Source organism: Mobula hypostoma, chromosome 3, assembly GCF_963921235.1.
Source record: "Mobula hypostoma chromosome 3, sMobHyp1.1, whole genome shotgun sequence".
Taxonomy (NCBI): Eukaryota; Metazoa; Chordata; class Chondrichthyes; order Myliobatiformes; family Myliobatidae; genus Mobula; species Mobula hypostoma.
In genome coordinates, this window is record NC_086099.1 from 231,765,585 (window position 1) to 231,793,280 (window position 27,696).

Consider the following 27,696-nt stretch of genomic DNA (forward strand, 5'->3'; position numbering starts at 1 on the left):
GGTTTCAGATTTCAGGATAATTGGGACCTCTTCTGGGGCAGGTGGGACCTGTACAAGAGAGACGGGTTACACTTGAACTACAGGGGGACCAATATCCTTTCAGGGAGGTTTGTTAGTGCTATTGGGAAGGCTTTAAACTAGATTTGCAGGGGGATGGGAACCAGAGTGCCAGAGCTGACAGTGTACGGGAGGTGATCACGTGTGGTGTGTGAGTACGGGAGGTGAGCACGTGTGGTGTGTGTCGGTACGGGAGGTGATCACGTGTGGTGTGTGAGAGTACGGGAGGTGATCACGTGTGTGTGTCGGTACGGGAGGTGAGCACATGTGATGTGTGTCGGTACGGGAGGTGATCACGTGTGGTGTGTGTGTGAATACGGAAGGTGATCACGTGTGGTGTGTGTCGGTACGGGAGGTGATCACATGTGGTGTGTGTCGGTACTGGAGGTGATCACGTGTGGTGTGTGATTACGGGAGGTGATCACGTGTGGTGTGTGTCAGATGGGTCACTGCTGTAATCTTTATAATTCAGAATCAGGTTGTGAAATTTGTTCTTTTGTAGCAGCAGTACTGTGCAAACAAAAAGATTACTGTATGGTACAGTGAAAAATGTATGTTAAAAAATTGCAAAAATACAGCAAAATAGTGAGATGCTGTTCATGGACCGTTGAGAAATCTGATGGCGGAGGCAAAGAAGCTGTTCCTGAAACATTGAGTGTGTGTCTTCAGGCTTGTGTAACTCCTTGATGATAGGGAATGGGGGAGATCTTAAATAGGTTTTTTGCGTCTGTATTTACTAAGGAAGCTGGCATGAAATCTTTGGAATTCAGGGAATCAAGTAGTGAGACCATGGAAACTGTACAGATTAAAAGGGAGGAGGTGCTTGCTGTCTTGAGGAAAATTAAAGTGGATAAATCCCCGGGACCTGACAGAGTGTTCCCTCGGACCTTGAAGGAGACTAGTGTTGAAATTGCGGGGGCCCTGGCAGAAATATTTAAAATGTCGCTGTCTACGGGTGAAGTGCCGGAGGATTGGAGAGTGGCTCATGTTGTTCCGTTGTTTAAAAAAGGATCGAAAAGTAATCTGGGAAATTATAGGCCGGTGAGTTTAACGTCAGTAGTAGGTAAGTTATTGGAGGGAGTACTAAGAGACAGAATCTACAAGCATTTGGATAGACAGGGGCTTATTAGGGAGAGTCAACATGGCTTTGTGCATGGTAGGTCATGTTTGACCAATCTGTTGGAGTTTTTCGAGGAGGTTACCAGGAAAGTGGATGAAGGGAAGGCAATGGATATTGTCTACATGGACTTCAGTAAGGCCTTTGACAAGGTCCCGCATGGGAGGTTAGTTAGGAAAATTCAGTCGCTAGGTATACATGGAGAGATGGTAAATTGGATTAGACATTGGCTCGATGGAAGAAGCCATAGAGTGGTGGTAGAGAATTGCTTCTCTGAGTGGAGGCCTGTGACTAGTGGTGTGCCAGAGGGATCAGTGCTGGGTCCATTGTTATTTGTCATCTATATCAATGATCTGGATGATAATGTGGTAAATTGGGTCAGCAAGTTTGCTGATGATACAAAGATTGGAGGTGTAGTAGACAGTGAGGAAGGTTTTCAGAGCCTGCAGAGGGACTTGGACCAGCTGGAAAAATGGGCTGAAAAATGGCAGATGGAGTTTAATACTGGCAAGTGTGAGGTATTGCACGTTGGAAGGACAAACCAACTTAGAACATACAGGGTTAATGGTAAGGCACTGAGGAGTGCAGTGGAACAGAGGGATCTGGGAATACAGATACAAAATTCCCTAAAAGTGGCGTTACAGGTAGATAGGGTCGTAAAGAGAGCTTTTGGTACATTGGCCTTTATTAATCAAAGTATTGAGTATAAGAGCTGGAATGTTATGATGAGGTTGTATAAGGCATTGGTGAGGCCGAATCTGGAGTATTGTGTTCAGTTTTGGTCACCAAATTACAGGAAGGATATAAATAAGGTTGAAAGAGTGCAGAGAAGGTTTACAAGGATGTTGCCGGGACTTGAGAAACTCAGTTACAGAGAAAGGTTGAATAGGTTAGGACTTTATTCCCTGGAGCGTAGAAGAATGAGGGGAGATTTGATAGAGGTATATAAAATTATGATGGGTATAGATAGAGTGAATGCAAGCAGGCTTTTTCCACTGAGGCAAGGGGAGAAAAAAACCAGAGGACATGGGTTAAGGGTGAGGGGGGAAAAGTTTAAAGGGAACATTAGGGGGGGCTTCTTCACACAGAGAGAGTGGTGGGAGTATGGAATGAGCTGCCAGATGAGGTGGTAAATGCGGGTTCTTTTTTAACATTTAAGAATAAATTGGACAGATACATGGATGGGAGGTGTATGGTGGGATATGGTCCGTGTGCAGGTCAGTGGGACTAGGCGGAAAATGGTTCGGCACAGCCAAGAAGGGCCAAAAGGCCTGTTTCTGTGCTGTAGTTTCTATGGTTAACCGGTCGTTGTAAATTGTCTCCTGATTCGGCTCAGATTAAATCAGGGGACTGCTGGGTGGCATGGCTTGAAGGGCCAGAAGAGCCTTTTCCACACCATCTCAATAAATTAATGAATAACTCGGGTCAAGTCACAGCAAAATCCTCATAAATTTTCTCTGTACTCTCAGTCTTATTTATATCTTTTCTGTTGGTAGGTAACATAAACTGCACACAATATTCCAAATTAGGCTCACCAAGAAACACCTTATACAACTTCAGCATAACAACCCTGGAAACCACCGGGTGGAAGCATTGTCCATGGGGGGTGGGGGAGGATACTGTCACTGAGACAATGTCGGTAATACTGGTTCAGACAGGACGGAGTGTGACCCTGACACTCACCGAAACAATGTCAGCAATGCAGCGATTCAGGTTTCCTTTGTCATCCTTGATGGTAATGGGACGGTCTTCCTTAATCCTCTCCATGGCCAGCGGACAGTCCAGCTGAGGGATGAGACACCGTGAAATCAGCACAGTGCTGCCCCAAAAAAACACACTGTACGTACCCTTCCCAGTTCACACCCCACCTTTCCACAAAATCTGCTCCCCTCCCCACAGGTCAACCTCTCCCCAAACCCTCCCTCTATCACTCTCACACCCTCTCCACCAGTCACCCTCACACCATCCCCGTAACCTCTTCCCAGCACCCTCACACCCTCCCACATCACGCTTCAGCCCCTCGCCCATCACCCTTCTCCATCCCAAGCCTCGATGTATCCTGTGACGCCTGCAGAACTCGTCAATGGAGATGATGTCCACTCCCTCATCTCCCTCCCCCAGCCCAAGGCCTTATGTACCCTGTAACGCCTGCAGAACTCATCGATGGAGATGATTTCCACTCCCTCATCACCCTTCCCTACCCTGAGGACTGACATACCCTGTAACGCCTGCAGAACTCATCGATGGAGGTGACGTCCGTTCCCTGCACTTGTCTGAACGCCGCTTTGTACTGAACCAGTAGGCGGGAGCAGGCAGCTGTGTATCTGGAACATCAACCCGTGTCAGTGAGAGAGCAACAGCCTGGGTCTGCACAGTGAGAAGGGTTGCGGGTGAACATGACTGGCCTCCCTGCCTCACTCTGTATCCCCACGATTCCCCAACACCCTACATTGCCCCATCGGGAGTAGCTCCGGGGTTGAGGATGAATATTGCCAGCCACCCTCCCTGCCTCACTCTGTATCCCCAAGTGATTCCCCAACACCCTATGCTGCCCCATCAGGGGAGCCTCAGCCCATCTCACATCTCACGGCAGTCAAGGAAATGTAGCACTTAGCACAATGCTGTTACAGCTCGAGGCAATCCAGAGTTCAATCCCAGCATACTCTGTAAGCAAGTTTGTACATTCCTTCATTCCTCCTGTGTGCACGTGCTCCAGTTTCCAACCACATTCCAAAGATGTATTAGATAGGTGAACTGGGTATTGTAAATTGTCTCGTGATTAGGTTTGGGTTAATTGGGTTTGTTGGCGGTTGCCAGGGTGGCATAGCTCGAAGGGATAGAAGGCGTACTCCATGCTGTATCCCAAAATAAATCCAATCTCGGGAACCTTCTCTGCATTGCCCCCCATATAAGCGGCTCTCTCCTTCAGAAACCAGAATCCGGGTATTCCCCAACAACAGTCAGACCTTTCACTCCATCAGCTATTACAAATACTCCAGCCTCATGCCATCAGGACGCACAGAGGACATCATTTTAAGCTGAACAGAGTCCAGATCAAGGGTCTCGGCTCATGACATCAGCTCTTTATTGCTTTCCACAGATGCTGCTTAATCTGCTGAGTTCCTCCAGCATTTTGTGTGTGTGATGCTTTGGATTTCCAGAATCTCTTGTGCTTACAATATTCTAGGTGTGGTCTAACCAGAGTTTTATAGAGCTGCAACATTATTGCTCAACTTAAACTCAGTCGCTGACTAATGAAACCCAATACACCATATCTCTTGTTAACCACATTATCAACTTGCGTGGCAACTTTGAGCAACCTATCATTTTGACTAGGAGCACGTCAACAAAGACATTCACAAATTTCTACAGATGCTTTCTAACTGGTTTCATCACCGTCTGGTATGAAGTGGCCACTGCACAGGATAGGAAAGTGCTGCATGAAGTTGTAAACTTTCATGTACAACAGCCTCAAGGGCATCTTCAAAAGGCAATGCCTCAAAAAAGTAGCATCCACTATTAAGGACCCTCATCACCCAGAACATGCCCTCTTCTCGTTGTTTCGATCTAAGAGTGGGTACAGGAAGTAGCCCAAGAAATAGTGGATGCATTAGTGATAATTTTTCAAAACTCGTTAGATTCTGGACTAGCTCCTGAGGATTGGTGGGTGGCTAATGTAACCCCACTTTTTAAAAAAGGAGGGAGAGAGAAACTGGGGAATTATAGACCGGTTAGCCTAACGTCGGTGGTGGGGAAACTGCTGGAGTCAGTTATCAAGGATGTGATAACAGCACATTTGGAAAGCGGTGAAATGATCGGACAAAGTCAGCATGGATTTGTGAAAGGAAAATCATGTCTGACGAATCTCATAGAATTTTTTGAGGATGTAACTAGTAGAGTGGATAGGGGAGAACCAGTGGATGTGGTATATTTGGATTTTCAAAAGGCTTTTGACAAGGTCCCACACAGGAGATTAGTGTGCAAACTTAAAGCACACGGTATTGGGGGTAAGGTATTGGTGTGGGTGGAGAATTGGTTAGCAGACAGGAAGCAAAGAGTGGGAATAAACGGGACCTTTTCAGAATGGCAGGCGGTGACTAGTGGGGTACCGCAAGGTTCAGTGCTGGGACCCCAGTTGTTTACAATATATATTAATGACTTGGACGAGGGAATTAAATGCAGCATCTCCAAGTTTGCGGATGACACGAAGCTGGGTGGCAGTGTTAGCAGTGAGGAGGATGCTAAGAGGATGCAGGGTGACTTGGATAGGTTGGGTGAGTGGGCAAATTCATGGCAGATGCAATTTAATGTGGATAAATGTGAAGTTATCCACTTTGGTGGCAAAAATAGGAAAACAGATTATTATCTGAATGGTGGCCGATTAGGAAAAGGGGAGGTGCAACGAAACCTGGGTGTCATTATACACCAGTCATTGAAAGTGGGCATGCAGGTACAGCAGGCGGTGAAAAAGGCGAATGGTATGCTGGCATTTATAGCGAGAGGATTCGAGTACAGGAGCAGGGAGGTACTACTGCAGTTGTACAAGGCCTTGGTGAGACCACACCTGGAGTATTGTGTGCAGTTTTGGTCCCCTAATCTGAGGAAAGACATCCTTGCCATAGAGGGAGTACAAAGAAGGTTCACCACATTGATTCCTGGGATGGCAGGACTTTCATATGAAGAAAGACTGGATGAACTGGGCTTGTACTCGTTGGAATTTAGAAGATTGAGGGGCGATCTGATTGAAACGTATAAGATCCTAAAGGGATTGGACAGGCTAGATGCAGGAAGATTGTTCCCGATGTTGGGGAAGTCCAGAACGAGGGGCCACAGTTTGAGGATAGAGGGGAAGCCTTTTAGGACCGAGATTAGGAAAAACTTCTTCACACAGAGAGTGGTGAATCTGTGGAATTCTCTGCCACAGGAAACAGTTGAGGCCAGTTCATTAGCTATATTTAAGAGGGAATTAGATATGGCCCTTGTAGCTACGGGGGTCAGGGGGTATGGAGGGAAGGCTGGGGTGGGGTTCTGAGTTGGATGATCAGCCATGATCATAATAAATGACGGTGCAGGCTCGAAGGGCCGAATGGCCTACTCCTGCACCTATTTTCTATGTTATGACCAGAAGACATTGGAACAGAATTAGACCATCCAGCCCATCGGGTCTGCTCCACCATTTCATCATGGCTGATTCATCTCCCACTCAAACCCACTCTCCTGCCTTCTCCCCATAATCTTTGACACCCTCCCCAATCAAGAACCTATCAACCTCCACTTTAAATATACTGAATGATTGGCCTCCACAGCCATCCATGACAATCAATTTCAAATTCACTACCCTCTAGCTAAAGAAATTCCTCTAATCTCTGTTTTGAATGGACATTCCCATTTCTGAGGTTGTGCTCCCGGCTCTTGATTCTTCCACTAGAAACCAACCTCTCCACATCCACTCTATCTAGGCCTTTCAATATTCAATAGGTTTCAAAGAGATCTGCTTATTCTTCTCAACTCCAGTGAATGCAGGCCCACAAGTCTTCAAACACCCCTCATACATTAACCTTTTCATCCTGGAATCATTCTACCCTCCGAATAACCGGACCTGCCTCTCAGTTTCTTTGCACTACCTTACTTTCCCTTTTTCTATTTTCTACTTATGATTTATAATTTAAATTTTTAATATTTACTATCGATTTGTACTCCAGGAGTGCGAAGCGCAGAATCAAATATCACTGTGATGATTGTACATTCTAGTACCAATTGTTTGGCGACAATAAAGCCTTCCTTACCAACAACTGAACCTCCAAGCTAACCTTTAGGGAATCCTACATGAGGACTCCCAAGTCACTTGGCACCTCGGATTTTTAAATTTTCTCCCCATTTACATCCTATCCCTCTGCCTACTTGCCTGTCCTTTCGACACGATGTGTATCTTTGCACATTAAGCTTCCAGCTATAAGCTTCTTTCAGCTACGATTCTGTGATGCCCACAACATCATACATGCCCATCTGTAACTGTGCTACAAGTTCATCTACCTTATTCTGTAAACTGCGAGCACTCAAATATAACACCTTCAGTCCTGTATTCACACTTCTGGATTTTGAGTGTCTTTTACGTTGCAACTCATCCTGCTGACTTCAATTTTGCCCTCTCATCGGGCTCTCCTTGCTGGGAGTCTCAGCACACAATGCCCTTATTTGTAAACCAACTACCCCATCCTCAGCATTATCACTCTGGTTCCTATCCCCCTGCCAAATTAGTTTAAACCTCCCAAAGAGCTCTCGCAAACCTGCCGGCAAGGATATTGGTCCCCCTCAGGTTAAGGGGTTCAGCTGTACGGCATGTACAAAACACTGCTCAGGTTTTGACAAGGACAGGGTAGTACATGTGCTCAGCAAAGCTTTTGTCAAGTGACGTTGGTCCAGGACGTTTGGTGGGACTCAGGGTGAGCTGGACAAGTGAATAGAAAATGGCTTGGTGATATGGGTCAGAGGATGGTAGTGGAGGCCTGGAGGCTGATGTACAGTGCTGTGTCAGGGATCGGTGCTGGGTCCACTTTGTTCGTCATTTACATTTACTGCTTGTATAAGAATGTTGGTGATGTGGTAAGTCTGTGGATGGTGGTCGTAGTGGACATTGAAGAGCTTGTCCAGAGTTTCAACAGGGTCTCAATCACCTGGGGAAGTGGGCAAAGGGATGGCTAATGGAATTTAACTGAGGAACACGCCCTTCAGCTCACAATGCCTATGCTGAACACAATGCAAGTTAGAGTCAATCTCTTCTGCCTGTATGTAATCCATATCTCTCCATTCCCTCAACACTCAGGGTTTCCACCAGCACCTGTACCCTCTGTGTGAAAAACACCTGTCCCCACTACAATAAACATAGGAGAGTTACACACACACACACACACACAAAACGCTGGAGAAACTCAGCAGGTCAGGCAGCATCTATGGAAAGGAATAAACAGTCGATGTTTCATACTGAGACCCTTCATCAGGACTGGAAAGGATGGGAGAAGAAGCCAAAATAATAAGGTGGCGGGAGGGAAGAAGGACAAGCTAGCAGGTGGAAGGTGAGGCCAGATGAGGGGGAAGGTGGATGGGTGGGGGAAGGGAGGATAAAGTGAGAAGCTGGGAGGTAACAGGTGCAAGAGGTGATAAAGAATCATTTGATTCTACCATGTTCCTGGAGGAGTGCAACATTGCAAATGTCACTCCACTCAAAAAAGGGAGGAAAACAAAAGAAAGGAAATTATAGGGCAGTTATCCTAACCTCAATGGTTGGGAAAGTATTGGGGTCCATTATAAAAGAAATTTCGGGGTACTTGGAGACTAATGATAAAACAAGTCACAGTCAGCATGGTTTCATGTAAAAGGAAATCTTGCCTGACAGGTCTGTTAGAATTATTCGAGGAAGTAACAAGCAGCGTGGACAAAGGAGAAGCAGTGGATGGCATTTACTTGGATTTTCAGAAGGCATTCGATAAGTTGCCTCACAAGGCTGCTTAACATGATAAAATCCTATGGTGTTACAAGAAATAAGCTGGCATGGATAGAGGAATGGCTGACAGGCAGGAGGCAGTGACTGGGAATAAAGGGGGCTTTTTCTGGTTGGCTGCCAGTGTTCCTCAGGAGTCAGTTTTGAGACCGCTACTTTTTACATTGTTTGTCAATGATTAGATAATGGAACTGATGGCTTTGTAGCCAAGTTTGCGGATGATACGGTTAGGTGGAGGGGTAGCTAGTGCTGAGAAAGCAATGCAATTGCAGCAGGATTTAGACAACTGGAAGAATGGGCAGAAAAGTGGCAGACAGAATAGTGTTCAGAAATGTACGATAATGTGTTGTGGCAAGAGGAACAAAAGTGCAGATTATTATCTAAATGGGGAGAAAGTCCAAACATCAGAGGTGCAGAGGGACTTAGGAGTCCTCACACAAGACTCCCAGAAGGTTAATTCAGTTTGAGTCTGAAAGGAATAGAAAGGAAATGCAATGTTAGCATTTATTTTAAGGGGAATAGAATATAGATATTCTATTGGACATAAACATTGGAAAGGGTACAGAAGGAGATTTACCAGGATGCTGCCTGGTTTAGAGAGTATGCATTATGATCAGAGATTAAGGGAGCTAGGGCTTTACTCTTTGGAGAGGAGGAGGATGAGAGGAGACATGATAGAGACGTACAAGATAATAAGAGGAATAGACAGAGTGGATAGCCAGCGCCTCTTCCCCAGGGCACCACTGCTCAATACGAGAGGACATGGCTTTAAGGTAAGGGGTGGGAAGTTCAAGGGGGATATTAGAGGAAGGTTTTTTACTCAGAAAGTGGTTCGTAAGTGGAATGCACTGCCTGAGTCAGTGGTGGAGGTAGATACACTGCTGAAGTTTAAGAGACTACTAGACAGGTATATGGAGGAATTTAAGGTGGGGGCTTATATGGGAGGCAGGGTTTGAGGGTCGGCACAACATTGTGGGCCAGGGGGCCTGTACTGTGCTGTACTATTCTATGTTCTATTAAATATGAGGAGATAATGCTGAGCACTATATAAGTCGAATAAGGCACTATTTAAGTCGCACTTGGATTATTGTCAAGTTTTAGGGCCTTTATCTCAGAAAGGATGTATTGTCATTAGAGAGGGTCCAGAGGAGGTTCACGAAGATTATTCCGGGAATGGAGGGATTAACATATGAGGAACATTTGGAGGCTTTGGGCCTGTACTCACTGGAATTTACAAGAATGTGTGGGAATTTCATTGAAACCTACTGACTATTGAAAGGTGGATATAGAAACATAGAAAATAGGTGCAGGAGTAGGCCATTCGGCCCTTTGAGCCTGCACCGCCATTTATTATGATCATGGCTGATCATCCAACTCAGAACCCAGCCTTCCCTCCATACCCCCTGACCCCTGTAGCCACAAGGGCCATATCTAACTTCCTTTTAAACATAGCTAATGAACTGGCCTCAACAGTTTGCTGTGGCAGAGAATTCCACAGATTCACCACTCTCTGTGTGAAGAAGTTTTTCCTAATCTCGGTCCTAAAAGGCTTCCCCTCTATCCTCAAACTGTGACCCCTCGTTCTGGACCTCCCCAACATCGGGAACTATCTTCCCGCATCTAGCCTGTCCAATCCCTTTAGGATCTTATACGTTTCAATCAGATCCCCCCTCAATCTTCTAAATTCCAACGAGTACAAGCCCAGTTCATCCAGTCTTTCTTCATATGAAAGACCTGCCATCCCAGGAATCAATCTGGTGAACCTTCTTTGTACTCCCTCTATGGCAAAGATGTCTTTCCTCAGATTAGGGGACCAAAACTGCACACAATACTCCAGGTGTGGTCTCACCAAGGCCTTGTACAACTGCAGTAGTACCTCCCTGCTCCTGTACTCGAATCCTCTCGCTATAAATGCCAGCATACCGTTCGCCTTTTTCACCGCCTGCTGTACCTGCATGCCCACTTTCAATGACTGGTGTATAATGACACCCAGGTCTCGTTGCACCTCCCCTTTTCCTAATCGGCCACCATTCAGATAATAATCTGTTTTCCTATTTTTGCCACCAAAGTGGATAACTTCACATTTATCCACATTAAATTGCATCTGCCATGAGTTTGCCCACTCACCCAACCTATCCAAGTCACCCTGCATCCTCTTAGCATCCTATATGAAGAGGATGTTTCCTCTAGTGGACGAGAGGACTAGAGGACAGCCTCAAAATTGAGGGATGAACTATTAGAACAGAAGTAAAGATGAATTTTTTTTTTTTTGGCCAGGGTGGTGAATCTGTGGAATACTCTGCCATAGACTGCAGTGGAGGCCAAAACCATGGGTGTATTCAAAGCAGAAGTTGATATGTTCCTGATTAGTCGGGGCATCAAGGGATATGGTGGGAATACAAGTGTACGGATTGAATGGGATCCAGGATCAGCCATGATGGAATGGCAGAGCAGACTCGATGGGCTGAGTGGCCAAATTCCACTATCATGTCTTGTCGTCTACCTCCGGATCATTCGGGAGGCTGAGGGGGTGATAGATATGACAATTAGAGAGGTAGTTACATCCAAGGTGCAGGACACAGAAAACTGGGTGACAGTCAGGAAGGGGAAAGGGGTTAAGGAGCCACTGCAGAGTACCCCTGTGTCCGTCCCCCTAAACAACAGGTATAACACTTTAGATGCTGTCGGGGTGAATGACCTAACAGGGAAGAGTCACAGTGATCGGGACTCTAGCACTGAGTCTGCCTCTGTGACTCAGAAGGGAAGTGGCAAGAAGAGTCATGCTGTGGTGACAGGGAATTCATTAGTTAGGAGAACAGACAGGAGATTCTGTGGGCAACAACGAGATTCCTGGATGGTGTGTCACCTCCCGGGTGCCAAGGTCTGGGATATCTCAAACCAAGTCCTCAGCATTCTTAAGTGGGAGGGTGTAGGTACCAATGACATGGCTAGGACCAGTGACAAGGTTCTTCAAGGTGAATTCAGGGAGTTAGGTGCTAAATTAAAGGACAGGACCTCCAGCTTTGGGATCTTGGGATTGCTACTCGTGCCACATATTAGTGAGGCCAGGACTAGGAAGATTATACAGTTTAATATTTGGCTAAGGATTTAGTGAAGGAGGGAAGGCACAAGGTTTTTTTGGATCATCGGGCCTTCTTCCAGGGAAGGTGGGACAGTTTGCACTGTCCTAGCAGGAAGGTTTGTTAATGTTGCATGGTGGGATTTAAACTAGAGTTGCAGAGGGATGGGCACCAGAATGCCAAACAGAGGTTGTGGAGTCAGATATTGATAAGACCCAAAAGGTTGAGCACGGTGCGACTAGTGTCCTGACTTGAGTATATTTCAATGCAAGAAATATTGTAGGAAAGGCAGATAATAGTGCTGAAGATTAGGTAGCTGGTTTATAAATAGAGGCAATGTGTAGAGACAGTTGATACGGCAAAATTGCAGTCAACAGGATGAGTTGCAATGTAAAAGGTACACAGAATCCAAAAGGGTGAATACAGGACTGAAGGAGTTATATTTGAATGTGCACAGTATACGGTATAAGGTAGATGAACCTGTAGCACAGTTACAGATTGGCATGATATTGTAGGCATCACTGAATCACGGCTGAAAGAAGATGATAGCTGTGAACTTAAAGTAAAAGTAAAGTAAAGGCATCCGTTAGTCTTGCGAGACCATGGATCTGCGCTTGGAAAGTCTTCACTCTCCAGGGCGCAGGCCTGGGCAAGGTTGTATGGAAGACCAGTAGTTGCCCATGCTGCAAGTCTCCCCTCTCCATGACACCAATGTTGTCCAAGGGAAGGGCATTAGGACCCATACAGCTTGGCACCAGTGTCGTCGCAGAGCAATGTGTGATTAAGAGCCTTGCTCAAGGACACAACATGTTCCCTCAGCTGGGGCTCAAACTCACGACCTTCAGATCGCTAGTCCAATGCCTTAACTACTTGGCCACGTGCCCACACAGCTGGGAACTTAATGTCCAAGGATACACACTGTATCGAAAGGACAGACAAGGCGGCAGAGGGGGCAACATTGCTCTGTTGGTAAAAATTTAAATCAAATCATTAGAACGAGATGACATAGGGTTGAGATGTTGAATCGTTTTGGGCAGAGCTAAGGAAATATAAGGGTAAAAAGACACTGATGGGAATTGTACACAAACCTCCAAACGGTAGTAAGGATGTGGCCTACAAATTACAAAGGGAGATGGAAAATGCATGCTAAAAGGGCAATGTTACAATCATTATGGGACAAGCAGGTAGATTGGGAACCCAGGACATCTTCAGGGAGCGGTGACTCAGAAAGGCAGCATCCATTATTAAGGATCCCCAGCACCCAGGGCATGTCCTTTTCTCATTGTTACCATCAGGTAGGAGGTACAGAAGGCTGAAGGCACACACTCAGCAATTCAGGAACAGCTTCATCTCCTCTGCCATCCGATTCCTAAATAGAAATTGAACCCTTGGACACCACCTCACTTTTAAAAAAATATATAGTATTTCTGTACTTTGCACAAATTTTAATCTATTCAATATACGTATACTGTAATTGACATTTATTTATTAATTTTTTTCTTCTATATTATGTATTGCATTGAACTGTTGCTGCTAAGTTAAAAAATTTCACGCCACATGCCGGTGATAATAAACCTGATTCTGAAAATGAGATTGGTGCTGGGAATTTCACAAGTGCCTACAAGATGGCTTTTTAGACCAGATAGTTGAGTTCACTGCAAGATCAGCTATTCTAGATTGGGGCAACACACATAAAAGTTGCTGGTGAACGCAGCAGGCCAGGCAGCATCTCTAGGAAGAGGTGCAGTCAACGTTTCAGGCCGAGACCCTTCGTCAGGACTCATTCCAGATTGGGTGTTCTGTAATGAACCAGAATTGGTTAGAGAGCTTAAGGTAAAAGAACCCTAAGGGGAGAGTGATTGAATTCATGCTGAAATTTGAGAAGGAGAACACTGGCAGGGTTGACAGCAGAGCAGCAATGGTTGGAATTTCTGGAAGCAATTCGGAAGGCAAAGAGCAAATACATCCCAAACAGGACAAAGTACTCTAAAGGAAAAATGAGACAACAAGGCTAACAAGGGGAAAATGGCTAACGGGAAGTCAAAGCCAACATAAAAGCCAAAGAGAGGGCATATAATAGAGCAAAAATTAGTGGGAAGTTAGACAATTGGGAAACTTTTAAAAACCAACAGATGGCAACTAAAAAAGTAATTAAGGTAAAGATGGAATACAAAAGTACGCAAGCCAATAATATTAAAGATACCAAAAGTTGCTCAGTGTAAAAGACGGAAAACAATGCTGGATTGGTAGCAATAGGGGATAACAAAATGGCAGACAAACTGAATAAGTACTTTGCATCAGTCTTCATGGTAGAATTTCCAGGTGTCAGGGGTCATGAGGTGTGTGGTTACTATAACTAGAGAGATGGCTCTTGAGAAACTAAAAGGACTGAAGGTAGATAAGTCACCTGGACCAGATGGTGTAAACCCCAGAGTTCTGAAAGAGGCGGCTGAAGAGATCGTGGAGGCATTAAAAATTATCTTTCAAGTATCAATAGATTCTGGAATGGTTCCGGAAGACTGGAAAAGTGCCAATGTCACTCCACTCTCCAATAAGGGAGAGAGGCAGAAGAAAGGAAACTATAGGCCAGTTAGTCCGACGTGTGGTTGAAAAGAGTTGATTATTAAGGATGAGGTCTCAGGGTACTGAGAGGCACATGATAAAATAGGGCGTGGTCAGCATGGTTTCCTCAGGGAAAAATCTTACCTGACAAACCTGTTGAAATTCTTTAAAGAAATAACAAGCAGGATAGACAAAGGAGAACTGGCTGATATTGTATACTTGGATTTTCAGAAGGCCTTTGACAAGGTGCCACATGAGGCTGCTTAACGAGCTGCGAGACCATGGTATTACAGGAAGGATCCTCTCAAGGATAAATCAGTGGCTAATTGGTAAGAGGCGAAGATTGGGAATAAAGGGACTCTTTTCCGGCTGGCTGCAGGTGACTACTGGTGTTCCCCGAGGCGTGTGTTGGGACCAAATTCTTTTTATGTTTGTCAATGATTTGGATGATAGAACTGATGACTTTGTTGCAAAGTTTGCAGATAAGAATACAAGTGCAAGGGCATGTAGTTTTAAGGAAGTAGAGAGGCTACAGAAGGACTTAGATTAGGAGAATGGGCAAAAAATGGCAGATGGGACACGGTGTATGGTCATACACTTCAGAAGAAATGAAAGGGTTGACTATTTTCTAAATAGAATGAAAATACAAAAATCTGAGGTGCAAACGGACTTGGTGGTCCGTGTGCAGGATTTCCTAAAGGTTAATTTGCAGGTTGAGTTTGTGGTGAGGAAGGCAATGTTAACATTCATTTCAAGAGGACTAGAATATAAAAGCGAGGATGTAATGTTGAGACTTCATAAAGCACCAGTGAGACCTCACTTGGAGTATTGCGAGCAGGTTTGAGCCCCTTATCTTAGGAAGAATGTGCTGAAACTGGAGAGGGTTCAAAGGAGGTTCACGAAATCATATCAAAAGCATTTGATGGCTCTGAGCCTGCATTCACCAAAATTCAGAAGAATCAGGGGTGACCTCATTGAAAACAATCAAACGGTGAACGGCCTTGATAAAGTGGATGTGGAAGGGATGTTTCCGATGGTGGGAGAGTCTAAGCCCAGAGGATACAGCCTCAGAATGAAAGTGTGTCCTTTTCGAACGGAGATGAGGAGGGATTTCTTCAGCCAGAGAGTGGTGAATATGCGGTATGCTTTGCCACAGGCTGCTGAGTGGCCTCATCTTTATGTATTCTTAAGGCAGCAGTTGATAGACTCTTGATCAGTCAGGGTATGAAGGGATACATAGAAACATATAGAAACATAGAAAATAGGTGCAGGAGTAGGCCATTCGGCCCTTCAAGCCTGCACCACCATTCAGTATGATCATGGCTGATCATCCAATGCAGAACCCTGTACCTGCCTTCTCTCCATACCCCCTGATCCCTTTAGCCACAAGGACCATATCTAACTTGCTCTTAAATATAGCCAATGAACTGGCCTCAACTGTTTCCTGTGGCAGAGAATTCCACAGATTCACCACTCTCTGTATGAAGAAGTTTTTCCTCATCTAGGTCCTAAATGGCTTTCCCTTTATCCTCAAACTGTGACCCCCCGTTCTGGACTTCCCCAACATCGGGAACAATCTTCCTGCATCTAGCCTGTCCAATCCCTTTAGGATTTAATACATTTCAATAAGATCCCCCCTCAATCTTCTAAATTCCAATGAGTATAAGCCTAGTCAGTCCAGTCTTTCATCATATGAAAGTCCTGCCATCCCAGGAATCAATCTGGTGAACCCACTTTGTACTCCCTCTATGGCAAGAATGTCTTTCCTCAGATTAGGGGACCAAAACTGCACACAATACTCCAGGTGTGGTCTCACCAAGGCCTTGTACAACTGCAGTAGTACCTCCCTGCTCCTGTACTCGAATCCTCTTGCTATGAATGCCAGCATACCATTTGCCTTTTTCACCGCCTGCTGTACCTGCATGCTTACTTTCAATGACTGGTGTATAATGACACCCAGGTCTCGTTGCACCTTCCCTTTTCCAAATCGGCCACCATTCAGATAATAATCTGTTTTCCTGTTTTTGCCACCAAAGTGGATAACCTCACATTTATCCACATTACATTGCATCTGCCATGAACTTGCCTACTCACCTAACCTATCCAAGTCACCCTGCATCCTCTTAGCATCCTCCTCACAGCTAACACTGCCGCCCAGCTTCGTGTCATCCGCAAACTTGGAGATGCTGCATTTAATTCCCTCATCTAAGTCATTAATATATATTGTAAACAACTGGGGTCCCAACACTGAGCCTTGTGGTACCCCACTAGTCACTGCCTGCCATTCTGAAAAGGTCCCGTTTATTCCCACTCTTTGCTTCTTGTCTGCCAACCAATTCTCTATCCACATCAATACCATACCCCCAATACCGTGTGCTTTAAGTTTGCACACTAATCTCCTGTGTGGGACCTTGTCAAAAGCCTTTTGAAAATCCAAATATACCACATCCACTGGTTCTCCCCTATCCACTCTACTAGTTACATCCTCAAAAAATTCTATGAGATTCGTCAGACATGATTTTCCTTTCACAAGTCCATGCTGACTTTGTCCGGTGATTTCACTGCTTTCCAAATGTGCTGTTATCACATCTTTGATAACTGACTCTAGCATTTTCCCCACCACCGATGTCCAGCTAACCGGTCTATAATTTGCCGGTTTCTCTCTCCCTCCTTTTTTAAAAAGCGGGGTTACATTAGCCACCCTCCAATCCGCAGGAACTAATCCAGAATCGAAAGAGTTTTGAAAAATTATCACTAATGCATCCACTATTTCTTGGGCTACTTCCTTAAGCACTCTGGGATGCAGACCATCCGGCCCTGGGGATTTATCTGCCTTTAATCCCTTCAATTTACCTAACACCACTTCCCTACTAACATGTATTTCCCTCAGTTCCTCCACCTTACTGGACCCTCTGTCCCCTACTATTTCCGGAAGATTATTTATGTCCTCCTTAGTGAAGACAGAACCAAAGTAATTATTCAATTGGTCTGCCATGTCCTTGTTCCCCATAATCAATTCACCTGTTTCTGTCTGTAAGGGACCTACATTTGTCTTAATCAATCTTTTTCTTTTCACATATCTATAAAAGCTTTTACAGTCAGTTTTTATGTTCCCTGCCAGTTTTCTCTCATAATCTTTTTTCCCTTTCCTAATTAAGCCCTTTGTCCTCCTCTGCTGGACTCTGAATTTCTCCCAGTCCTCAGGTGAGCCGTTTTTTCTGGCTAATTTGTATGTTTCTTCTTTGGAATTGATACTATCCCTAATTTCCCTTGTCAGTCACGGGTGCACTACCTTCCCTGATTTATTCTTTTGCCAAACTGGGATGAACAATTGTTGTAGTTCATCCATGCGATCTTTAAATGCTTGCCATTGCATATCCACCGTCAATCCTTTAAGTATCATTTGCCAGTCTATCTTAGCTAATTCACGTCTCATACCTTCAAAGTTACCCTTCTTTAAGTTCAGAACCTTTGTTTCTGAATTAACTATGTCACTTTCCACCTTAATGAAGAGTTCCATCATATTATGGTCACTCTTACCCAAGGGGCCTCTCACGACAAGATTGCTAATTAACCCTTCCTCATTGCTCAATACCCAGTCTAGAATGGCCTTCTCTCTAGTTGGTTCCTCGACATGTTGGTTCAAAAAACCATCCCGCATACATTCCAAGAAATCCTCTTCCTCAGCACCCTTACCAATTTGGTTCACCCAATCTATATGTAGATCGAAGTCACCCATTATAACTGCTGTTCCTTTATTGCACGCATTTCTAATTTCCTGTTTAATGCCATCCCCAACCTCACTACTACTGTTAGGTGGCCTGTACACAACTCCCACAAGCGTTTTCTGCCCCTTAGTGTTATGCAGCTCTACGCATATCGATTCCACATCCTCCCGGCTAATGTCCTTCCTTTCTATTGTGTTAATCTCCTCTCTAACCAGCAATGCTACCCCACCTCCTTTTCTTTCATGTCTGTCCCTCCTGAATATTGAATATCCCTGAATGTTGAGCTCCCATCCTTGGTCACCCTGGAGCCATGTCTCTGTGATACAGGGACAAGGCCGGAGATTGAGACTGAGAGGAAAATTTAATCAGGCGTGATGAAATGGCGGTGCAGACTCTATGGGCAAAGTGGCCTAATTTTGCTCCTATAACTGATGGTCTTATGATATGAGAGGAGAATGGGCCATAGGAGGAAGGGAAAGAGGAGGGGCACCAGAGGGAGAGCAGAAAGGGGTAAAAGTGGAGACAGAACAGGAAACAGAAAAGAGACAACAGGTAATGGGGACAAATTACCGGAAGAAGGGAAATTTGATGTTGATGCTGTCAGTTAGGAAGCTGCCCAGACAAAATATGAGCTGTTGCTTCTCCATCCAGAGAGTGGCCTCATCATGGCAGCAGAGGAGTTCTTGGACCAGCAAATAAGAATGGGATTGGGAAGTCAAAGTCAAATGTTTGGCCACTGGGAAATCCTCTCTATTGTGGACAAGTGAAAGTATTCTACAAAGCAGACCCCAATCTATGTCAGGTCTCACTGCTGCAGAGGAGGCCGCATCGTAAATACCAGATATTGCAGATGACGCAGATAGACTGACAGGTGAATTGTTACTCACCTGGAAGGAGTGCTTGGGGCCCTAAACAGTACAAGATTGACCCACAATCTCCTCTAAACTTTGCCTCTCTCATCTTAAATCTACATCGTGTAGTACTTGGCATATCTACCCTGGCTAAAACTTTCTCACCATCTACCCTATTAATGTCATCATTTTAAAAAACACCATTTAGTGATTTGATTTCTACTTCTTCATATTTTAACTCTTCAAATTAAGTGGTGGGATGTCAAACCAGGAGAGGACTGACACATATAGGGCCCTGCAAAGTGGTGACGTACAGAAACCTCAGGGTACAGGGACACACAGTGGTGAAGAACAGAAACCTCAGGGTATAGGGACACAGTTCTGAGAGTGGTGACGTACAGAAATCTCGGGGCACAGGGACACAGTTCCAAGAGTGATGACACAGGGTGGTGAAGAACAGAAACCTCGGGGAACAGGGACACAGTTCTGAGAGTGATGACACAGGGTGGTGAAGAACAGAAACCTCGGGGTTCAGGGACACAGTTCTGAGAGTGATGACACAGGGTGGTGACGTATAGAAACCTCAGGGAACAGGGACACAGTTCTGAGAGTGGTGACACAGGGTGGTGAAGAACAGAAACCTCAGGGAACAGGGACACAGTTCTGAGAGTAATGACACAGGGTGGTGAAGAACAGAAACCTCGGGGTACAGGGACACAGTTCCGAGAGTGGTGACACAGGGTGGTGAAGAACAGAAACCTCGGGGTACAGGGACACAGTTCTGAGAGTGGTTACACAGGGTGGTGAAGAACAGAAACCTCGGGGTACAGGGACACAGTTCTGAGAGTGATGACACAGGGTGGTGAAGAACAGAAACCTCAGGGTACAGGGACACAGTTCTGAGAGTGGTGACACAGGGTGGTGAAGAACAGAAACCTCGGGGTACAGGGACACAGTTCTGAGAGTGGTGACACAGGGTGGTGAAGAACAGAAACCTCGGGGTTCAGGGACACAGTTCTGAGAGTGGTGAAGAACAGAAACCTCGGGGTTCAGGGACACAGTTCTGAGAGCGATGACACAGGGTGGTGATGTATAGAAACCTCAGGGAACAGGGACACAGTTCTGAGAGTGATGACACAGGGTGGTGAAGAACAGAAACCTCAGGGTACAGGGACACAGTTCTGAGAGTGATGACACAGGGTGGTGAAGAACAGAAACCTCGGGGTACAGGGACACAGTTCTGAGAGTGATGACACAGGGTGGTGAAGAACAGAAACCTCGGGGTTCAGGGACACAGTTCCGAGAGTGGTGACACAGGGTGGTGAAGAACAGAAACCTCAGGGTTCAGGGACACAGTTCTGAGAGTGATGACACAGTGAGAGAGGGTGGAGAAGGCAGCATTTTACAAAAGTGCCATCATTGATCAGGTCACCAACCAATCAGACCGCGTGACCCTACAGAGGGCAACAGAAACTGCCAAGATGATCACCAGGGTCTTCTTCCTCACTACTATGATATTTACCAGGAGCATCGCAGAACATTGTTGAGGATCCCTAACGCCTATCCCACAATCGTTTTGACCCACTGTAAGGAAGGAGGTACAGGAGTATCTCGACTAGGACTGCCGGACTGGGTAACAGTTCCTTCCCTCAGACTATGAGACAAATGAATACCCTGCCAGCACTGAGACCTCATCACCAAGATAGCGAGCTGTTAACTGTACTGTTTACCTGTGCTGTGCATTACATCCACTTGGAGCTCTACTTTGTTAATTTATTTATGGTAATATTTTGTTATATGTGCTGTGGAGGCTCCATGGTCTGGAGGAACTTTGGTTCATTTGAGTGTATATCTGTACAGTCAGGTGATAAACTTGACGCTAAGTGTCGCCGTAGGAATGTCATGTGACACAGTAATTGCATGAGATGTTGGTGAGGCCACACTTGCAGATGTGTGTTCAGTTCTGCTTATCCAGATGTCAGGAGGCTGTAGAGGGAGCAGAAATGATCACCATGATTTTACTGGGTTTGGGAGGCCTGATTGCAAAGAAGATAGATCTCAGGCTCAGGCCGAGGGGGACCTGATTCAGGGACAGAAAACCATGATAGATAAATGGTACAGTTACTTTCCCAGCAACTGGGAGTCCAAACATGACAAGATAGATAAATGAACTGTTCCAAATCTGTGACGGACCCTTGCCCACCCACTCCATCACCTGTCCACAGAATGAGACACTCACTCAGTTGGAGTGACACAGTCCTTGATGTAGGTTTTCTCCAAAGCCTGAAGAGTCTTTACAACAGCAAACAGTTCCGCCATGTTGTCATATCTGGGGTTCGAGAACAGCATCAGGTAGGGTTCCATTACATCCTGCCCCCACCCCCAACACCCAGCCCTCCATTCCCCTGGAACACTCACCCCTCCCTACATATCCCCCACTGCCCAACCCCTCCGCCTCCGATCACCCTCACCCCCACCAGACCATTCACCCATCCCTACACATCCTCCACCACCCAACCCTCCTCCATTGACCACCCCCTCACCCAGGAACCAACCTTCCCCCACCACCCATCCCCCCCCAGACCACTCACCCGTCCCTACACATCCCCCACAATCCACCCCCTCCCCCACCGACCAACCGTCCCACTCCCCCTCCCTACACATCCCCCACCCCCTCATCCCCTCCCCCCAGACCACTCACCCCTCTCTACACATTCCCCACCACCCATCCCCTTCCCCACCGACCAACTGTCCCACTCCCCCTCATCCCCTCCCCCACCAACTGAGCCCTCCTTACACATCCCCCACCATTAAACCCTCCCTCACAGAGCACCCTCCCTCACTGACCAATCCTCCTCCATGATCACTCAGCCCTTCCTACTCTTCTCCCACCACCTACCAGCCACCCCTACCCCCTCCCTATCCATTCACCAACCACCTGCCCTCTGGCCCTACCCCGCACCCTGATTCTCTGAAATTTCTCCCACACCAGCCCTTCCTCGGTCCTTCATCACAGCCCTCCACATCCATTCCTTGCTACAGCACCATTCGTCACTTATACCCCCATTCCTCCCTTTGTCTTCCCCCACCTTCCTATACCCAAACTCCCTCCTCACTGAGGACCCTTGACCTCCCTCCCTCCATCCCTGTAGGAAGCCACACATCCTCACTCACTTCTCTCGCTCTCGGGCATTTTTGTACAGCTTCACCTCCTGAAACACAAGCAGCCATCAGTCAGTGCAGAGCCAGACTCCATGCAAAGAAACTCCTGCCCTTGCCTCCGCCACCCTCCCCAAAACCCTACCTTCCACATTCCCCTCACCTCGTTCCTTCCCTCAGCACCACCTCCCTCCCCTCAGCCCCTCCTCCAGCTTCCCTGCTCCTCCTCCTTTGGAAAAACCCCTCTCTTCCTCATTCCTCTCACCTTGCTCCTTCTCTAAGCACCACCTTCCTACCCTCAGTCCCTCCTCCAGCTCCCTCACCACTCCCTTCTGCCTCTCATCCAGCTACCCCTGCCCTTCCCCTAGGTCCCTCCTCCAGCTCCAAGAGCATTTCCCCCTGCCCCTCCCTCCAGCTCCCCCGCCACTCCCTTCTGCCTCTTATCCAGCTATCCCTGCCCTTCCCCTAGGTCCCTCCTCCAGCTCCAACAGCATCTCCCCTCGGCCCCTACTCCAGCTCCCCCACCCCTCCCTCCAGCTCCCCTGCCCCATTCATTTCTCACCTCATAAAGTTCCGGCTTGTTGCCTTGTGCTGTAATATCCAAAAGGAATAGTTAGCACCGATTCACTGCTGGCAATGACGTGAGGGACAGGGTCTCTCATTCACTCACACATTTCCCAGCTGCTCAAATGGCAAGCCCACCACCCCCAATTCCCTTTGCCACCACAGCCACCTGTACCTGACCCCAGTGGCCTTGGGTCAAACAAGGAGCTGAGCTCTATAACGGAGAAATTGCATTTGACAGCAAGGTGGCATTCACCTGTACATTTGAAACAAGACCATCACATTTGTTTCCAGCACTTGCCCTGGCAGCACACTCAGGCACCCACAGTCTCTGTGTAAAGAAAACATTCCTACCCTGGGAAAAAGACTGTCTACCCTGTTTGTGGCTCTCATAATTTTATAAACCTCCATCAGACCTCCCCACCTCTGCTGCTCCAGAGAAAACAAACCAAGTTTGCCCACCCTCTCTAGCACATGCTCTCTAATTCAGGCAGCATCCTGCTGAAGCTCTTCTGCACCCTCTCCAAAGCTTTCACCAGGAGGTTATTGTTGCAACCGTGTTAATTCATTACAAGACCATCAGTCATTGGAGCAGAATTAGGCCATTCAGCCCATTGGGTTTGCTCCGCCATTCCATTATGGCTGATTCATTATCCTTCTCAACCCTATTCTGTTGCTTTCTCCCCATAACCTTTGATGCCCTGACAAATCAACTTAGCAATTTATTCCTATATCAATTTACTTTTATGTAAATAATTAGGATGTGAATGTACAAGGCCTGATCAGTAATTGCCAATGGCACGAAATTAGATGTTGATAATGAAGAAGATTACAAGGGAATCTTGATCAGTTATGAAGTGGGCTGGGGTGTGTTAAATGGATTTCAATAGAGATAAGTGTGAGGCAAACCAGCATATGACTTGCACTGAATAGTAGGGCATGAGGCAATGGAGGGCAACAGGAGACCTAGGAGCACAAATGTATTGTCTGTTGAAAGCAGTATCATAAGTACACAGGGTGGTGGAAGAAGTGTTTAACACCGACCTTCGTCAGCAATTCACCCGATGTGCTGGAGGAGCTCAACAGGGAAGGCAGCATCTATGGTTGGGAATAAGCAGTTGACATTTCAGGTTGAGACTTTTCATCAATACAGGAGTTGGGACATTCTGTTAGTCTGGTACAGTTGTCCAAGTCATTGGTGAGGACACACTTGGAGTATTGTGTACAATTTGGGTAGTCTTATGAGCAGCAGCAAAACAGAGATCAGAAACCTGAGAAGACGTACTTCACTCAACTTCGTCAACTAAGCAGAAAAGGCAATGACTCACGGCAGTTAGAAGCTTTGAGCAGCAGCCAGTCAACATTCTGGATTGACTGGCAAGAACAAATTAAAGTAAGGCAGGGGCAAGCAAGGTGGCCATTGTCGTAGCGGTCATCGTTGGAGTGACCATAAGACATTGGAGCAGAATTAGGCCATTCAGCCCATCAAATCTGCTCCACCATTTCATCATGGCTGATCCCCAATCCCACTCAACACCGTACACCTGCCTTCTCACCATATCCTTTGAAGTCCTGACCGATCAGAAAACTATCAATTTCCATTTAAAATATACAGTGGAATGCAAATGTTTGGGCACCCCGGTCAAAATTTCTGTTACTGTGAATAGCTAAGCAAGTAAAAGATACCCTGATTTCCAAAAGGCATAAAGTTAAAGATGACACATTTCTTTAATATCTTAAGCAAGATTACTTTTTTTATTTTCATCTTTTACAGTTTCAAAATAACAAAAAAGGAAAAGGGCCTGAAGCAAAGGTTTGGGCACCCTGCATGGTCAGTACTTAGTAACACTCCCTTTGGCAAGTATCACAGCTTGTAACCGCTTTCTGTAGCCTGCTAAGAGTCTTTCAATTCTTGTTCGGGGGATTTTCACCCATTCTTCCTTGCAAAAGGCTTCTAGTTCTGTGAGATTCTTGGGCTGTCTTGCATGCACTGCTCTTTTGAGGTCTATCCACAGATTTTCGATGATGTTTAGGTCAGGGGACTGTGAGGGCCATGGCAAAACCTTCAGCTTGCGCCTCTTGAGGTAGTCCATTGTGGATTTTGAGGGGCATTTAGGATCATTATCCTGTTGTAGAAGCCATCCTCTTTTCATCATCAGCTCTTTTACAGACGGTGTGATGTTTGCTTCCAGAATTTGCTGGTATTTATTTGAATTCATTCTTCCCTCTACCAGTGAAATGTTCCCCGTGCCACTGGCTGCAACACAAGCCCAAAGCATGATCGATCCACCCCCGTGCTTAACATTTGGAGAGGGGTTCTTTTCATGAAATTCTGCAACCTTTTTGCTCCAAACATACCTTTTACTCATTGCGGCCAAAAAGTCCTATTTTAACTTCATCGGTCCATAGGACTTGTTTCCAAAATGCATCAAGCTTGTTTAGATGTTCCTTTGCAAACTTCTGACACTGAATTTTGTGGTGGTGACGCAAGGAAGGTTTTCTTCTGATGACTCTTCCATGAAGGTCATATTTGTGCAGGTGCCGCTGCACAGTAGAACAGTGCACCACCACTCCAGAGTCTGCTAAATCTTCCTGAAGGTCTTTTGCAGTCAAATAGGGGTTTTGATTTGCCTTTCTAGCAATCCTATGAGCAGTTCTCTCGGAAGGTTTTCTTGGTCTTCCAGACCTCCACTTGACCTCCACCGTTCCTGTTTACTGCCATTTCTTAATTACATTACGAACTGAGGAAATGGCTACCTGAGAACGCTTTGCTATCTTCTCCTTCTCCTGCTTTGTGGGCATCATTTATTTTAATTTTCAGAGTGCTAGGCAGCTGCTTAGAGGAACCCATAGCTGTTGATTGTTGGGACAAGGTTTAAGGAGTCAGGGTATTTATAAAGCTTTGAAATTTGCATCACCAGGCTTTTCCTAACAATGACTGTGAACAAGCCATAGCCCTAACAAGCTAATTAAGGTCTGAGACCTTGGTAAAAGTTATCTGAGAGCTCAAATAAGAAGATTATACAGTTCAATACACGGCGAAGGAATTGGTGTAGGAGGAAGGGCATAAGATTTTTGGATCATTGGGCTCTCTTCCAGGGAAGGTGGGACCTGTACAGAAGAGACGGCTTGCACCTGAATTGGAAGGGGACAAATATCCTAGTGGAAAGGTTTGCTCATGCTGCACGATGGGGTTTAAACTAGAATAGGAGGGAGGATAGGAACCAGAGTGCCAGAACAGTCCGTGGAGAGTTTTCTTTCTTTATTTATTGAAATACCGTGGGGAGTAGGCACTTCCAGCCCTTCTGGCCACACCGCCCAGCCACACCTGATTTAACCCTAGCCCAATCACGGGGCAATTTAGAATGACAAATTAACCTACCAACTATAACATCCTTGGACTGTGGGAAGAAGCCAGAGCACCCGAAGGAAATCCTTGCAGTCATAGGCAGAATGTGCAAACTCCCTACAGCCAGTGACCAGAATTGCTCAGCTCAGTCGCTGGTATCATAAAAGAATGTACAAACCACTCATTATTATCATCATCATGGCTTGGCTTCGCGAACGAAGATTTAGGAAGGGGGCTGACCACGTCTGCTGCAGTCTCGCTGGTGGCTGACAAGGCCAATACAGGACAGGCAGGCCTGGCCGCAGCGACTGCAAGGGAAAATCTGTTCTGGGTTTGGTGCTGCTGTGTCACGGTTCTTCCTCCTTCTCCTTTTGTCCTTAATGCCAGCCCTGCGTGCGTTCTCGAAGGAGGAGACAGACTGGTGAATGGTGTGTCACCAGGCCTCGCGATCGGAGGCTGGATTAGACCACTGGTGATGGTCAGTGTGACAGGCACCAAAGGATTTCTTCAGAAAGTCCTTGCACCTCCTCTTCGGTGCCCCTCTGTCACGGTGGCCAGTGGGGAGTTCGCCATACAGCACAACCTTGGGCAGGCGATGATCCTCCATCCTGGAGCCGTGCCCTGCCCAGCGCAGCTGCGTCTTCAACAGCATGGCCTCAATGCTGATGGCCTCCGCCTGTTGGAGGACTTCGATGCTGGTGATGAAGTCACCAGTGGATGTTGAGGATGGCAGCACTGATGGAAACACTCAAGGAGTCGTAGGTGGTGACGGTAGGTGACCCATGACTCGGAGCCGTACAGGAGGGTGAGTACAACGGCTCTGTACACACTGATCTTTGTGCCTTTCTTCAAATGCTTGTTGTTCCAGACTCTTTTGTACAGCCTGCCGAATGCGCTGTTTGCCTTTGCCAGTCTGTTGTCAATCTCTTTATCAATCTTGGCATCTGACGAGATGGTGCACCCCAGGTAGATGAACTGGTGGACTGTCTTCAGCTCTACCTCACCGATGGTGAAGCGGGGAGGGTGGTAATCTTCCTGAGGTGCGGGCTAATGGAGAACTTCTGTCTTCTTCAAGCTGATTTCCAGTCTGAAGATCTCGGCAGCCTCTGCGAAGCAGAGTGTTATATGCTGCAGGCTGTTTCTGTGTGGGCAACAAGGGCAGCATCATCTGCGAAGAGTAGCTCTCGGATGAGTTGCTCCAATATCTTGGTGTGGGACTGTAGTCGCCTCAGGTTGAACAGGCTGCCATCGGTGCAGTATCGGATGTAAACACCGTCCTCATCATCAAGGTCTTCTGTGACCCTTTCAACCCTCATGCTGAAGAAGATGGTGAAGAGAGTCGGCGCGAAGACGCAGCCTTGCTTTACTCTGCTGCCTATTGGGAAGGGTTCTGAGAGGTCGTTGTTGTGACTGACTTGGCCACTCTGATCTTCATGTAGCTGGATGACCATGCTGAGGAACTTTGGGGGGCATCCCAGTCGTTCCACGATTTGCCACAGACCTTCCCTGCTCACGGTGTCGAACGCTTTGGTAAGGTCGACAAATGTCACGTACGATCCCTTGTTCTGTTCCCTACATTTCTCTTGGAGCTGCCTGAGAACAGATACCATGTTGGTGGTGCTCCTGTTGGTTCTGAAGCCACACTGGCTCTCTGGGAGGTGTTCTTCTGCAATGATGGGCACCAATCTGTTCAAGAGTACTCTTGCCAGGATTTTCCCTGCGATAGAGAGC

At 46.5% G+C, this 27,696-nt stretch overlaps 1 protein-coding gene across 1 annotated transcript in view; it reads right to left on the reverse strand.

Moving 5' to 3' along the window:
• vps28 (VPS28 subunit of ESCRT-I) overlaps positions 1-27,696 on the reverse strand; it is a 49,464-nt gene that overhangs the window by 7,787 nt on the left and 13,981 nt on the right. Inside the window, exons 3-7 of the mRNA XM_063042446.1 lie at positions 22,615-22,643; positions 22,068-22,105; positions 21,133-21,222; positions 3,393-3,498; positions 2,858-2,959 (exon numbers count right to left, since the gene is read on the reverse strand). Of these exons, the coding sequence (XP_062898516.1) occupies positions 2,858-2,959; positions 3,393-3,498; positions 21,133-21,222; positions 22,068-22,105; positions 22,615-22,643 (365 nt within the window). The remainder of the gene's footprint in view (positions 1-2,857; positions 2,960-3,392; positions 3,499-21,132; positions 21,223-22,067; positions 22,106-22,614; positions 22,644-27,696) is intronic.